Source organism: Microtus oregoni, unplaced genomic scaffold (genome assembly GCF_018167655.1).
Source record: "Microtus oregoni isolate MIOR12 unplaced genomic scaffold, Mior012 000041F_ref0000270, whole genome shotgun sequence".
NCBI lineage: Eukaryota > Metazoa > Chordata > Mammalia > Rodentia > Cricetidae > Microtus > Microtus oregoni.
In genome coordinates, this window is record NW_024543208.1 from 18444165 (window position 1) to 18458234 (window position 14070).

The window sequence follows — 14070 nt, forward strand, 5'->3', positions numbered from 1 at the left end:
CCCCGGGCTACAGAGCACCATGCCTGCCTTTCTAAATGGCTGGGAGATCTGGAGCTCAGGCCTGGCTCAGCGAGAGCTTTAGAGAGCTGCCAGACTGCAGCGGTTCACCTAAGCTTTCGCTTGTTCCAGCCTCCCCCACACTGCAGCGCAGAACAGATAATGCTTCCTTTTCAAGACTGAGTAATATTCCTAGTTTCATTTTTTAACACAACCCCAATGTCTTCTAAGTTACAATCTTTTACTTATATTGTTCAGCCTCCCTTCCTACAGTTTTTAAGTACAGCCCCATTTTTTTCTTTTAAAAGAGTAAGTTAAAAATATTTTCTCAAAGATTTTCTCCAAACTTCAGAATATAACGACTACTACAGTAATAATTTCTAGTTCCAGTTTTTTTTTTTTAGGAGTTCTTAAACTTTTTTGTTTTGGATCCTAAAGGTTGAGGCATCCAAATACCTCCATGGGTTAATATCTACCAATATTTAATATGTAAAAACTCAACAGAACAAAAAAAAAAATAAACCAAAACTAAAGATATTTACCCATTCTCCTGTTAGTAACAATACACTAATTAAATGTCAACATAATATTTCTATTAAAAAATAAAAGGGTCTGTAAGATGGCACAAAAGATAAAGGCCCTTGATGCTGAGCCTGCAAAACTGGGTTTGGTCCACTGGACCCACATAGTAGAAGGAGTGAACCGACTCCCACAAATTGTCCTCCGACCTATACACACATGCTCTGGCACATGTGCCCCTACACATACACATGCTGGTACACACATACATTAAAAAAAAAGTGTGTGGAAGAGTTTAACAGCTGTATCCATTTTAAATGCCTAGCTTACGACAGACGCTGGTTTCTCCCTGCTGCTTCTGCACCGTGTCACTGTCATGCAGCCCCTCAAAGAGAATGCATAAAGCCAAGGCAAGGTTACTTTTATTAGTTACAATAGCTTTGTCCTCATAGATCTCTAAAAAATCATTAGCCGGCCTGGAGAGATGGCTCAGAGGTTAAGAGCACTGACTGTTCTTCCAGAGGTCCTGAGTTCAATTCCCAGCAACCACATGGTGGCTCACAGCCATTTATAATGAGATCTGGTGCCCTCTTCTGGCATGCAAGCATACATGGAAGGAATGTTGTATACATAATAAATAAATCTTTAAAAAAAAACATTAGCCTTGCTTAAAAATGAATCAATTCTCAGTAACAGAGTTATCATAATGATGAAGGCCCTCTGTTGCCTTCACTTTTTCTCAAATGCTTGGTAATACGAGGTAATGGTGTCTGAGGTCTTCACAATGCTAATCTGCCCATAACAAAGAGATGAAACTGTACTGCCAGGCAAGGCGTGCTGGAAGTTGATCGCATCAGAATAGGCCTCCTCTCTCATGGACAGCAATGGGTCTGTAGAGCATTTCCCTTAATCCCCTCCATAATACCCACACAGATACCTTAGTGAAAGAAAAACTGTAACTGGTTTCTTCACTATCAATGCTTCTTCAGTCTCAATTCTTCCTCTTATAATTTCCTTCTCAAAAGTAGAGATAAAATTTAAAGTTATAAATTTCTAAAATGTTTTTACTTTGCCCTTTCAGAGTCCTTCAAAAGTGATCCAATTTTATATACATGAAGTATGAAATGTATATTTAATCCAGTTCATTAAGCTCCTTAAATGTTTACCAAACATATCAGACTCATGATATAATCTTGTATCAAAATGTGTTTACTGCTCCATTTTCTAAGTCCCTCAATGCTTAGTCAAGGATTTCTATTCCAAGGTTAAATATCTAATTCCAACACAGTATTTGGACATTGTGAGGAATGGGACTTCCTCAAGTCAACCTCCTTATAGAGCTGAAATTGTACTAATCTCTCAAGGTGTGTTAAAATTATGTTTCTAGTACCAGGCCACACTGATCTATTAGTTTTTGGTGAACACCACAACTCTCAGTCTAGACTGGACTCTTGCAATTATATCAAGTACCACAGCCTATAAAGAGTTACTGTTTAGTTCATGAACATGTCAATAACACCAAAGCCTAGAGCTTTGTGCTTCAGCTCCCAGAGTCTCATCTACTTCACTAAGTGCCCAATTCAATACTGTTTCACCATTCCACTGACTACACTGAGATATCTGTTTATACCCTTTTATTAATCTTTATTAATATCTATTTATATTCAGTAAGCAACAATCTTACAAACCACTATTTTACACTGTTTACTACATGGCAATTTGTGAAATTTTTTTACTCAAAACTCATTACAGGAAATGGTAAGTTCTTTTCTTGAAAATGTTTACATTGGGAGGACACAGTGTGCTGAACTCCAGTCTCAGCTGTTTGCTGTCAGGATCATGTTCTACTAGAAGATTTTAAACACGTTCTGCATTGGCGTGATCATCTTTCCTACATTAAGGGGATTGACCTTGCAAGCAGTGAACACTATGGAACAAACAGATGAGTCAAAGCAGCCTAGAAAAGCCCGTCTGGGGAACGTGAAAGTGATGGAGTATAAGATGAACAAAGAAAGGCACAAGTGGGGATCAACTGTATCAAGCCCAAGGTTTAGGTGCATGGTGGAAAATACAGAAAAGTTTCGAGGATCTGAAAAGCTTCATGCTGTAAACTGAGCATGAATAATAATTTTGGAAAACTAAAGATGCCGTTTATACAACTGAAAAATAGTTTGCAGTGTTTTACTATAAAGACTTTCATGGAGTCCACCAGTAAATATTCTACTTAGCAAAATGTCCCCTTTGTTCCTCTGCCTTTGTTACAAGACTTTAACTCCAGCCCTCAGAATTCAGAAGTAGGAGGATCATAAAAGCTCATGGCCAGCCTAGGCTATACAGACCCTGTCACAACAAAAGGCCAGAAGAGCTACTGCAAGTTTCTTACAGCAGGGCTTGCCACTATACAGCGAAAAACTGGATCTCGCTTCTACATTTCGTACTGAAAAATTTCCACGGTATTTTAACTGTAAGTATGCTAAGTGCTCAGGAATTGGGGGATGGTAATCATTGTTCTTACTTAAAAACTAGGTATATATAGATTCTTAGCATCCAGCTCAGTTTTAGAATAAGTTTAGATGGTAAGAAGGACGCTGTATCTATTTTTTCAGGGTTCTTTATTTTTGTATGTATGGGTGTTTGCCCACAATGTATGTACATGCACCACGTATATGCAGTTTCTAACAAGGCCAGAAGAGGGTGTTGGACCTCCTGGAACTGTAGATAGAGATGGTTATGAACAGATGATCATGGGTGTGTTGGGAACCAAACCTAGGTCCTCTGGCAAGAACAGCAAGTGCTCTTAATCACTGAGCCATCTTTCCAGCTCTTGTTTATCACTGTTTCTGTTGTCACACACATCATAGTATGCGTGGAGAAAACAGATAGGAACTCTGATCCTCCAGGAAGCAGAAATGCAATCAGCACTGGCAGGGTTAATTGTTTAGCTGTCTGGGTTCTACTTTTACCATATGCATTTGAATGAGATTCTAGGGTGATCTATACACACCCTGAAGTCCGAGGAACTGCAGTGAACAAACCTAATTGCCCCAATTTGCACCTCTTTCTACCTTCCTCCAACACAGACCTTGGGCCTTCCAGTTGCCTGCCCTAACTCCAGCAGGAGTGTGATTGGCTTTGGGTATCTCTCCCCTGGTCAATGACTAGTTCAGGAATGAAGAGTGTAACTAAGTCAATTTGTGAAAACAGAACTAAGTGCACATTGTCTGGAGATCCTTCTTTAAAAGATTCTTGCACTCCGAGAGCTAGAGGAAGTGTTTCTCTGGACACCGCCATGTCTGAAGGTGAATGGTGTAAACCAGGGCAGATGCTTACTGCTAGCTCAAGAATAAAGACAGAACTGCCTCAGAAGAGTGGTAGCATTCTGAGTTTGAGAGGAATTGAAAACTAGTCCAAATTTCTGGACCTAATTGATTATCTTTGCAATTATCTGACAATTCAAATAATATTCAAAGTGTTTTTATAACATAATAGAATATATCTGGCAAGTTATTAAAATGTCAATCATCTCAAAGACATTGACTACAAAAATCCATGCACATTTATAGCATATATATGTTTAGTTTCTAATATTCAAGCTTAATATACAGAATTTCAAAAATTACCTTTCAGCAGATGATTAAGGTCCATGGTGTCATGTAAGACTTTCTGTTTGGATCTATGGTCTAGATTTGCATCTAACACTGATGATTTTGGAGCAAAATTCTGCCCTTGCTTTTCTTTCCTTCTGGCTGATTTCAGAGGTCTTGGCTCATGTTTTAAAGCCTCCACATCCTCATACACATCCCGGCTCACATTTTCTTGCCTTTTAACTTTTACTTTCTGATCACGTGACGTGCCTTGTTCAAAGGACTGGATAGGGCTGATGTCTGGTGTTGACAAAGGAGTTACGTCTGTTACAGCATCCTCTGATTCCTCATTGTAGTTACCAGCTTTTGGTTTAGCACTTGCAGGCTGTGTAGTCACTGATTTTCTTCCTGATTTACACCTCTGTTTTGGTGACGAGAGGGTTACACCAGAAGCATGTTTCCTTGATGATGAGCGTGAATCAGATTTATGGGTATCAGATCCTGTGTCTGAGCAGTCTGAACTTGACCTTGAAGATGAGGAAGACAAAGAAGAGGAGGAGCTGATTTTGGAATACTTTTTATTTGCATTTTTTTTTAAGTTGTTGGAGGGCTTAGCTGACTTGGCCCTCACATGGAATTTTTTCCCATCATCACTGCTTTCCTCTCCATCTGTGTAGTAATCGTCCTCACCTTTTACAATTTTAGGAATTCTATTTGCAACAGACAAGTGTAATTTATGTCCTTTTGCATCATCACACGATTTTTTTGATCTTGAAGAAGCGGTCGACAACGAGGAACTTCTTGATTGTGTAGGATCATTTTCTACATGGTATTCCTTTGAGGAAACTTTTGCTTTTCTTTCATTTCCTTTCTGAGTAAGGTAATTTTCCTTTGTTTTGATTCCAAGTTCCAAGTTCACATTTTCGGTATCATTATCTATTCTCTCTTTAAGGTCATCATCTTGTATTTCAAATTTCAAGTTTACATTTTTGGTGTCCTTATCTATTCTTTCCTTAAGGTTATCATTTTGCTTGTCAAAAACTAAATTACTGTCACACTTTTTTGCATCTTCAAAATCACTGTCAAAGAAAGAATGGTCCACTTCACCTTCTGATATATCTCCATATCGATCCATGATGTCAAAAGTATATCTGAAAAGAAACGTTCAACCATCAGACCGGAGTAATTTCTAAATATGTTTTATTTTTATTTTCCAAAATGAGAAATGTTGGCAGTACAAAAAGAGAACTATCGGCTAGGCAGTGGTGGTGCACATCTTTAATTCCAGCACTTAGGAGGCAGAGGCAGACCGATCTCTGTGAGTTCAAGGCCAGCCCAGTTACAGGACAGCCAAGGCTACACAAAGACATCCTGTCTCAAAAAGCCTCCATCGAGAAAGAGAACTATTAAAAATAAAAGAAGTTTGTGAGGTCATTATGGGGTACTTGGGATTTTACCAATAGTCTCAGAGCTCACAAGAAAACAAGAGATCATTGGGGAAGGCATATCACAAACAGCAGTATCTTAGCCCAAATGAAACCTCCCTTCTGCACAGTATAAATTAGAGTTTAAATGAGGAAAGACAGGCTTTTAGCCATTTATTTCGTCACTAGGACAAAACACCAAAACAAAACAACTCAAGGAACTATTTATTTTAGCTCAGCCAAGAAGCAGAGCCAAGGTACACGACAGGCCCTTCCATGACACCCCAGTCAGTCATCTACTTACTCTCATCAGGCGCCATTCTTCAATTTCTACCAACCCAACAAATCCATCGTTAGGGAAAAGCCCTGCTGATTGAACTGTCCCTGAACGTGGCCTCACAGACACACTCAGGTGTGCTTTGTTAATCTCTCCCAGGCATCTCTCAATCAAATCACACTGCTAATCACGGTTAATCATCATAGTTGATATTAGCATCAGCTAAGCCACTTCAATCACCAATTAATCTGATGGTAATAATGTGACATAAATCAGTGAGCTTCAGCATTTTACTACTTGCTGATCACCCTATTCTGTTATCTTACTGCAGATATTGAATCGAAGCACACAGAGCTGTGACTTCTATTAAATTCTCTAGCCCCCCCTCATTCTCATTGAGCAAGAGAAATCCCCAAGATACAAAAACAGGCTGTACAGGTGGCTTCCAAATAAATTTCTGAGTATTTGATCACAAGCTATAATGTAATGCAGGAAATATCACCACAGACTATACATGACTCACTGCATCAAAGGGGGTCTGGTATGAGACACTTTGCAGCTATTGGTCATCTGTCTAAGATCAAAAAACACATGAAATTCAACATCAGAGGAAATAAATTAACTTCTAAATAGACATTGTTTGTATGGAGTAAGGACACTGTTACTTAAATTACTGGATGTATAGGTTTATGCACATAAACAATGATTTTAAGAGTTCAGGTAAAATATCTTACTACCCCAACCCAATCAGACTAAACTGAAAAGATTACTATAAAGCTATAGTCTTTACAAAGTATTTCTTCACTCTGTTATCATGGTGACCTAAAAGCAGTATCGTGTTATTAGTGATAATCTTAGTTTAGTCTTCAGTTTCCAATCCTACCCTCCATTAAAAACAAACCCCGCAAAAACCTAAAAGGAAGAAGTTGGAGAGTCAATTCAATGAATTAGTGCTTTCAGAGGACCCAGATTCTCAGCACCCACATGATGGTTGTAATTCTAGTACAGGGAGATCCATATCCTCTTCTGGCCTCCACAGACACTAGGCATACACATGGTGCACACACATGCCTTCAATCAAAATATCCAGTCACATACACACATAAATAACAAGACAAAGAGTCCCTGGCAGCTGATGTTATTACTGGAAGCAAAGAATCAGCATCTTACTGTAGCCTTTGAACTGTTAGCATAATAATCAGATAAGCCTGTAGTAATGGTAATGAAACCAAGGAGACAGTTAGTTTGCTCTTGTGAAAGAACACTTAACACGAGGTAGCTTAAGGAAGGTTGGTTCATGATCCAACACAAAAAGGGAGGATGCAAAGCAGAGCTGCACATCTCATGGTAGAGAGAAAGCAAAGAGGCTGCAGCTGTAGGCTCTCCCCTCTCGCATTCCATCAGGGTCAATCCTTTAAGCCAGTGGGATGCTACTACCCACATGCATGATCTCCCCCCCCCCCCCCCCGCCAACCACCTCCAGAATGCCCTCACAATTACATTCTGAGGTATTTTTTAAAACTAATCTAGGCACTTATCAACTCAATTAAATTGATCAGTTCAACCATCTCGAAATTTAAAAGGGCTGACACTGTACAAGTTCAATATATATATATATATACATGAAAAATTCAGCAGGAACTCTTAAGCCCACAATAAAATTTAAAAATGGACAAATAAGTGTTATATTGAAAAACAGACATACAAACGTTTCGATTATTAATAAGGAGCCAACCAGGCAAGCAGGTACAAATTTAAATTATAATTAATTCCAGCACAGTAAATTGGGCACTAGAAGATTATGTAATGTGTATCTACAGAAGCCAGGACACACTGAATAAATTATATTTACTATTGCGTGGCCCTACAGCCCAAGGAAAGACACGAAATAAAGAATGGAAACCAGGTAGTGGCGCATGTGGTGCATGTCTTTAATCCAAACACTTGAGAGGCAGAGGCAGGTGGATCTCTGTGAGTTCGAGGCCAGCCTGATCTACAAAGTGAGTTCCAGGACAGCCACAGAGAAACAACAAAAAGTATGAAAATAATTTAAGAAGTAATAAAATTTCTATCATTAACAATGTCAAAGTAAGTATGTGTATTCACACATTTTATCAGAAGAGTAACTTCTCCTGTTTAGAAATCTTCTTATATATTAGAAATAAATTTTGTTTTTTTTGCTTTGTTGAGGCACAGTCTCACTCTGTGGCCTTGCCTGGTCTGGAACTTGCTATGTGGACCAGGCTGGTCCCAAACTCAGAGACTAGTTTACTTCAGCCTCAGGAAAAAGGGATTAAAGGCATGTGCAACCATGCCCAGCTAGTCATAAATTTTAATTCATTTACTTATTTACAATTTGCAGTGTTGAGGATTAAACCTGAGGTCTTAGACATGCTAGATAAGCTCTCTGCCACTGAGCTACACTTCCTACTTAGACTTGTAAAATGTTGACTGTAACCTATGTTTAAATGCTTTAGGGAATCTGATTGTTAAATCTGTAATTTTTTAAATATTTCATTTTTTTCTTTTTTAAAAAGATTTTATTTATTTATTTATTTTTTACATATACAGCATTCTGCCTCCATGTATGCCTGCAGGCCAGAAGAGGGCGCCAGATCTCATTACAGATGGTTGTGAGCCACCATGTAGTTGCTGGGAATTGAACTCAGGTCCTCTGGAAGAACTATCAGTGCTCTTAACCACTGAGTCATCTCTCCAGCCCATAAATCTGTAATTTTATAAGCAATGTGTAAGTGTTTAGAATTATTTCCTTGGCTAGATTTATAACTGTAACTTGTTAGGTATTCGAAATACTTAAACATGAAATATAAGTTAAATTATGGTGATAAGCAGGTTCACAAATGTCACATATAATGTCCAGGAAATTTTGATATTTTATAACCTAAGTAAAGATTAATAAAAGTACAAATCAGCAAAAGTCTAGCACAAACCTAGATCCAAACAGAAGTGAAGACCATTAAGAAGCATCATGCTACAAAATTTATAGTTGATAAAATTCAAGACTCTAGTTTCAAGATGTGAGCATAGATTAATGTCTTCTTTAGAAATTAACAATTCAAACTGTCAGAGGAGGACTGAAAGTAAAGGTTAGAGGCAGAAATCTTGATGCCCAGCAGAATCCCCTCACATATCTAGGGCAGTTTTAGCTATCTATTTATCTGTATAGACATCAAACTCTGTTCTCAAATAATTTATAAAATTAAAATTTGATTTTTAAAAGATAAAGGTACGAATCCCCTTTATCCCTTATCAAAAAATTTCAGCAAATGTAGATTATATGCTTTAGCTATACATTATCTTTTTTGGATATATTTTTCATCAGGAATTTGCAATTTTGATATTTTATAACCTAAGTAATAGGACACTCACATCTTGTCCTCCTGAAACAAGGTAAATATTCCAGGGTCACTTTAACAAAGGAAGCATGGAATCAAGGGCAAAGGAATGGAGACTTTTCTATTCAGAAAGATTTAAACTTATCAGTACAGAAATATCTATTGCTGCTTTAAATTAACTTTATGAATAGTAGTTCTTGTAGTAGAAGTCAGGTGAAGTCCCACCAAGTATTTTAAATAAATTTCAATGACTTGATATTTAAGATTAGAGATTTAATGTTTTCTTTACTACAAATATGATGTCTATGACCTGAGGTACAGAGTTGTTGTCTAGAGTCTTTGTATAAGGCACAGAGACACCCAGGACTAGCCATACAAACAGCAGAACATGGTGTGTGTGCTTGTGCATGTGTCTGTATATGCACACGTGTATACCTGAGTGCAGTACCTGTGAAGTCCCATAGGGTGTGTCAGAGTGTATCGACCTATAACTAGAGTTACAGGCTGCTGTGAGATGCACCATGTGGGGCTTCTGGAAGAACAGTGCAGGCTGTTAACCACTGAGCCATCTCTCTAGCACCTGAAAAGGTTCTAAAAAGACATTTGACAATTTGTTCAGAGACATAAATGAGCCATAAACTCTTTGAATCACAACTTCATTTGCAGACGCTTATAAAGATAAAAACATAAAAAGTAGAAATGGGTGTAATCACAGAATTACTTGTAACACACTAAAAACTGCATATGGCAAAATTATTATTTCATGAACTATTTAGATCCCAGGCCAGCAAACTACTACTCAGGACCAACTCTGGCTTATTATATTTATGCAGATGGTTTTACTGGAACACAGTTCTATTCATGGGTTTATGTACTGCCTCAGACAGCTTTCCCATTACAACTTCAACATTTACTACGTAATTTACTTGCAAAGTTTGTGGAACTGGTAGTGTGTGTATATATATATATATATATATATATATATATATATTACATATATAGTTACCTGTAGTTAGTATATATAAATGAAAAAATACATAGTTACCTGTACTGGAAGAATAACATGTACATATTTTAAATACGAAGTTGAGGAGACAAATCATAAGTTGACCTGCTAGAAGAGATTCCACTGGATTTTTAACATTTCCCACTGCTATAATGACTACAGTGTAGGTACAATAATAAGAGGAAATATGCTTAGTGTGTGAAAAAGGATAAACTGAGTCAGGCATGCCAGGCTTAAAGCTTTGTTATGGGATATTTGTTCGCACTGACAATCCAAAACTGCTAATAAAGTTAAACCTTGAATCATGGGCGGAGTCCACAACTGGCTGACTAGAATTACCATAGAGATTTTGGAGGGTAAATAGAGAGGTACAGGGAGAGATGATAGGTTTCCTTCATAGGAAACTTCTGCATAGCCTTGAGAATGGCTATCATCTGGTGGTCCTTCTTGTATAGTAACTGGATAAACTAAGGCTGTTTTTTTAATAACCTTGGGCCCCTCCTCTTCAGTTTCATCATGCGATGGTGTGGTTGTGGTGGTTTTGTTTGTAATCTAACAAATAAAGCTTGCCCGAAGATCAGAGTGCAGAGCTAGCCACTAGTTATCTATAGAGGCCAGGCAGTGGCACACACCTTTATCCAGGCAGTGCTGGGAAGGTGGACAGGAAGGGATGTGGCTGGGCGGAGAGCAATAGAAAGCAGGAGAGGAAGTGTATTTCATTCAGTCTGAACATCTGTAGAGACAGGAATTGCCTCTTTGGTTCTGAACATCTGTAGAGACAGGATTTGCCTCTTTGGTTCTGGACATCTGGAGACAGGATTTGCCTCTTTGGTTCTGAGGATTCTGTGGAGGTAAGAACTCTAGTGGCTGGCTTCTTCTCTGATCTTTCAGCATTTACCCCGATATCTGACTCTGGGTTTTTCTTATTAAGATCAATGAGAAATCATGCTACTTAGGTTCTGCTCTAAAATTCCTCTGTGTGAACAGCACCTGAAGTTGTCCTTTGGGCCTCTACACACAAGCTGGCTTTTCCATTAATTTCCAGGGCCCAACAGCAGAACGAGAAGATAACAAAAGATTTGTCAAAAACTTTGCCTACGGTAGTCTCCTTATCATGCCAACTACCAGCGAGGCTGAATTAAGAGATTACTTGAGCTCTGGCGCTAGAGACCAATGGCCCCTGAAACATGTAAAGAAGAGGGGATGGGGTGAGGAGGAGGTGGTACCGTTCTTACCAGACCAGGAGTTCCTGATGTCTTGTTCACCTTTACATTCCCAAAGTCTAAAAAAGATCTACAAAAATTAGGCAAACATTTAGAGAATGTCTATCCCACAAAGGAGTCTAGAGACTTAAGACTCAGCCCAGGTTCTTGCTCCTTGCTTCCTATGCAAAGCAAATCAAACTACCAGCCTTTTAGCTTACTTGATAATTTTCTTGTTAAGAGGTGGCCCACTTCCTAGTGCACATGATATTTCTGAGGTGGTGTTTACACTGCGTTTCTGTTAAGAGCAGCCAGTGACTTGACTTAACTTCCAGGAAAACTTATATGACAGTCTCACCCGTTAGCAGTTCTTCTGTTAAAATTTACATCAAAGTTGCTGCACTTCAGTTTACAATGATGGTCTTACAGGACAGTTAAGATTATCTTACAACACACCAGTTCGTCAGACCATTATAACCCTCTGGTGAATCCATACAGGCTTCTGTCAAAACTACCTGGAAGTTTCTTGAACACTGACTCACACAGAGCTAGAAATAGAAATAATGCTTTCACTGGATCTGTGAGTTAGAGACCAGACTAGTCAACAGAGCTAGCTCCAGAACAGCTAGGGCTGTTGTGCAGAGAAATCCTGTCTCAAAAAGCAAAAAAAAAAAAAAAAAAAAAAGTGCTTCCACGATACACCAGAAAGAATACATAAATAACCTGGAATTAAAAGATGTCATTTTGCACATTTGTGATAGTCCTCATCTGTTGAGATATATATTACAGGGCCCCAATTTGGGTTTGCAAAAATCTTGTCCCAAACTGTACACCTGTTTTTCAGGAATTTGAGGCTTTGTCCACGACCCCATTAAGTACCCTCTCCAGACTCTGAGACGTAGAAGCCAAAAGTCTGTGGGTTCGGGTTCAAGAACCCACAGAGGGGCAGCAGTGGCCACAGCTGAGGGGGGCTCGGACCCCGCCTCCACGCCACCTCCCGCGTCCGGCGGGCCGGGCTACCGTTTCCACGGGAGGAGGGCTGGTGCCCCCGCCCGCCGTTCCTGTAGCGGTTACCACGCCGCCCGCGGGGCTGGCGAGGCCTGGGTGGCGGTGCCGAGTGCTGAGGACGGCCTGCGACCTCCCGCGGAGGTGCGGTGGTACCCACCCCGGGTGCTCGGCTCCGTCAGGTCGGGCTCCGAACCGGGGAAACGGACCCCGATCGCTGGGAAGGGACGGTGGCCCGCCCGCTGCGGACCGACCGGATACGGAAGCCCGCGAGCCGCTCACCTGGGAACTGCGACCGCTACAGACTCTCGCGCCGAGTCGGGCGTTCCGGTCCTCACTTGCCCTGCGCACGCGCAGCCACGCCTCCACCGTTCGCCCTCCTCGGAGCCTAACCGAAGTGCGCGCGTGCGTGAGCGCCGGCGGGAGCTTCCGGGGACCGAATGAGCGGAAGAGGAAAGGCGGGGAGGTCGGGGAGCCGAGTCTCTGCTGAAGAGGATCCCGGCTTCGCTCCAGGCGTCGGTAGATCCCGGAGACCTCGTCACAGAGATCAGGCCCTCGCAGCAGGAGCGACAGCTTCTCGGCGGGGCCTCGCGAGTACTGGCACGCGTGCGGGAAGAAGCCAACCAAGGCTTCCCGTCTGTCCAGGGCATCATCGGTTCGCTTACCCACGACGTAGCGGTAGGTCTAGACATCCGGACGATTTCCTACAAAGAATCGCTGTAATCTTGTACTTCTGTAACAAGACTACAATAATAAAAGTAGAGGGCGACTGTGTCTTTGTGGTATTTTATTTCAGCAAAGCTCTGTTCACACATACCAGTCGTGGTGGCACATGCCTTTAATCTCAGGAGAAATGGAAAAGGAATCAAGGCCAGCCTGGACTACCTAGCGACTTCCAGGTCAGCCAGGGCTATATCGAGAGACCAGTGTCAAAGAAAAAAATAATGCAGTTCAAGCAAAGTTAATGTGCACCAGGGGCAGACAACCTAAGACTGGAGTCTGGCAATAGTGGCGCATGCCTTTAATCCCAGCACTGGGAGGCAGAGGCAGGCAGATCTCTGTATGAGTTCGAGGCCAGCCTGATCTACAAGAGCTAATTCCGGGACAGGTTCCAAAGGTACAAAGAAACCCTGTTTCAAAACCGCTCCCCCCCCCCCAAGGAAAAGTAAGGCCCTTCAACTGATGATGGAGGTGCACGCTATGCAATCTAAAAATGTTCTCTATAGACATTGAGTGCCTTGATTTCTTGTTGTTGAACTTCCATTCTGTTATAGGATTTGTGCCATAAAGGAGTTGTGTGATGTGGGGAGGAGTCAGTGAGCCAAGGAATGCACACAGCTCTGGAAAGCCAAAGAGAAGGAAGAAATGGTTTCTATCCTGAAAGAACTCAAATCTGCCTTGATTTTAGACTTCTGACCTCCACAACCCTAATCCAAAGAAATCTGAGTTGTTTTTATACCTCTAACTTTGTAGCAGCTTGTCATGCTCTCAGAGAGCACTTATATGCAACTACAAAAAAACAAACCCCGACTTAACATACCTAACACAACGAAGAAAGAGGTGTTTGACTCACATTTTGAGAGGCTTCTGTCCTCCATGGCACCATGGAGCAGTTCCTGTAATTGTACAGCTCAAGAATCTGCCCTACAGGAAGAGCCTAGGGCAAGGTCTAACTCTAGAGACTGTTGTGACCGCCATCC

General features: G+C 40.7%; 1 protein-coding gene across 7 annotated transcripts in view; it reads right to left on the reverse strand.

The window, feature by feature from the left end:
- Positions 1-12696, reverse strand: part of Cfap97 (cilia and flagella associated protein 97) — a 30507-nt gene extending 17811 nt beyond the window's left edge. For 2 of the 7 annotated variants that reach the window (XM_041632283.1, XM_041632276.1), the window contains exons 1-4: positions 12531-12542; positions 11399-11456; positions 6325-6375; positions 4137-5251 (exon numbers count right to left, since the gene is read on the reverse strand). In XM_041632283.1, coding sequence (XP_041488217.1) covers positions 4137-5251; positions 6325-6371 — 1162 coding nt within the window. In that variant the 5' untranslated portion in view covers positions 6372-6375; positions 11399-11456; positions 12531-12542. Of the gene's footprint in view, positions 1-4136; positions 5252-6324; positions 6376-11398; positions 11457-12530 lie in introns of all 7 variants that reach the window. The other 5 variants (XM_041632280.1, XM_041632281.1, XM_041632279.1 and 2 more) reach the window with 5 other exon arrangements.
- Positions 12697-14070: the final 1374 nt, after the last annotated feature.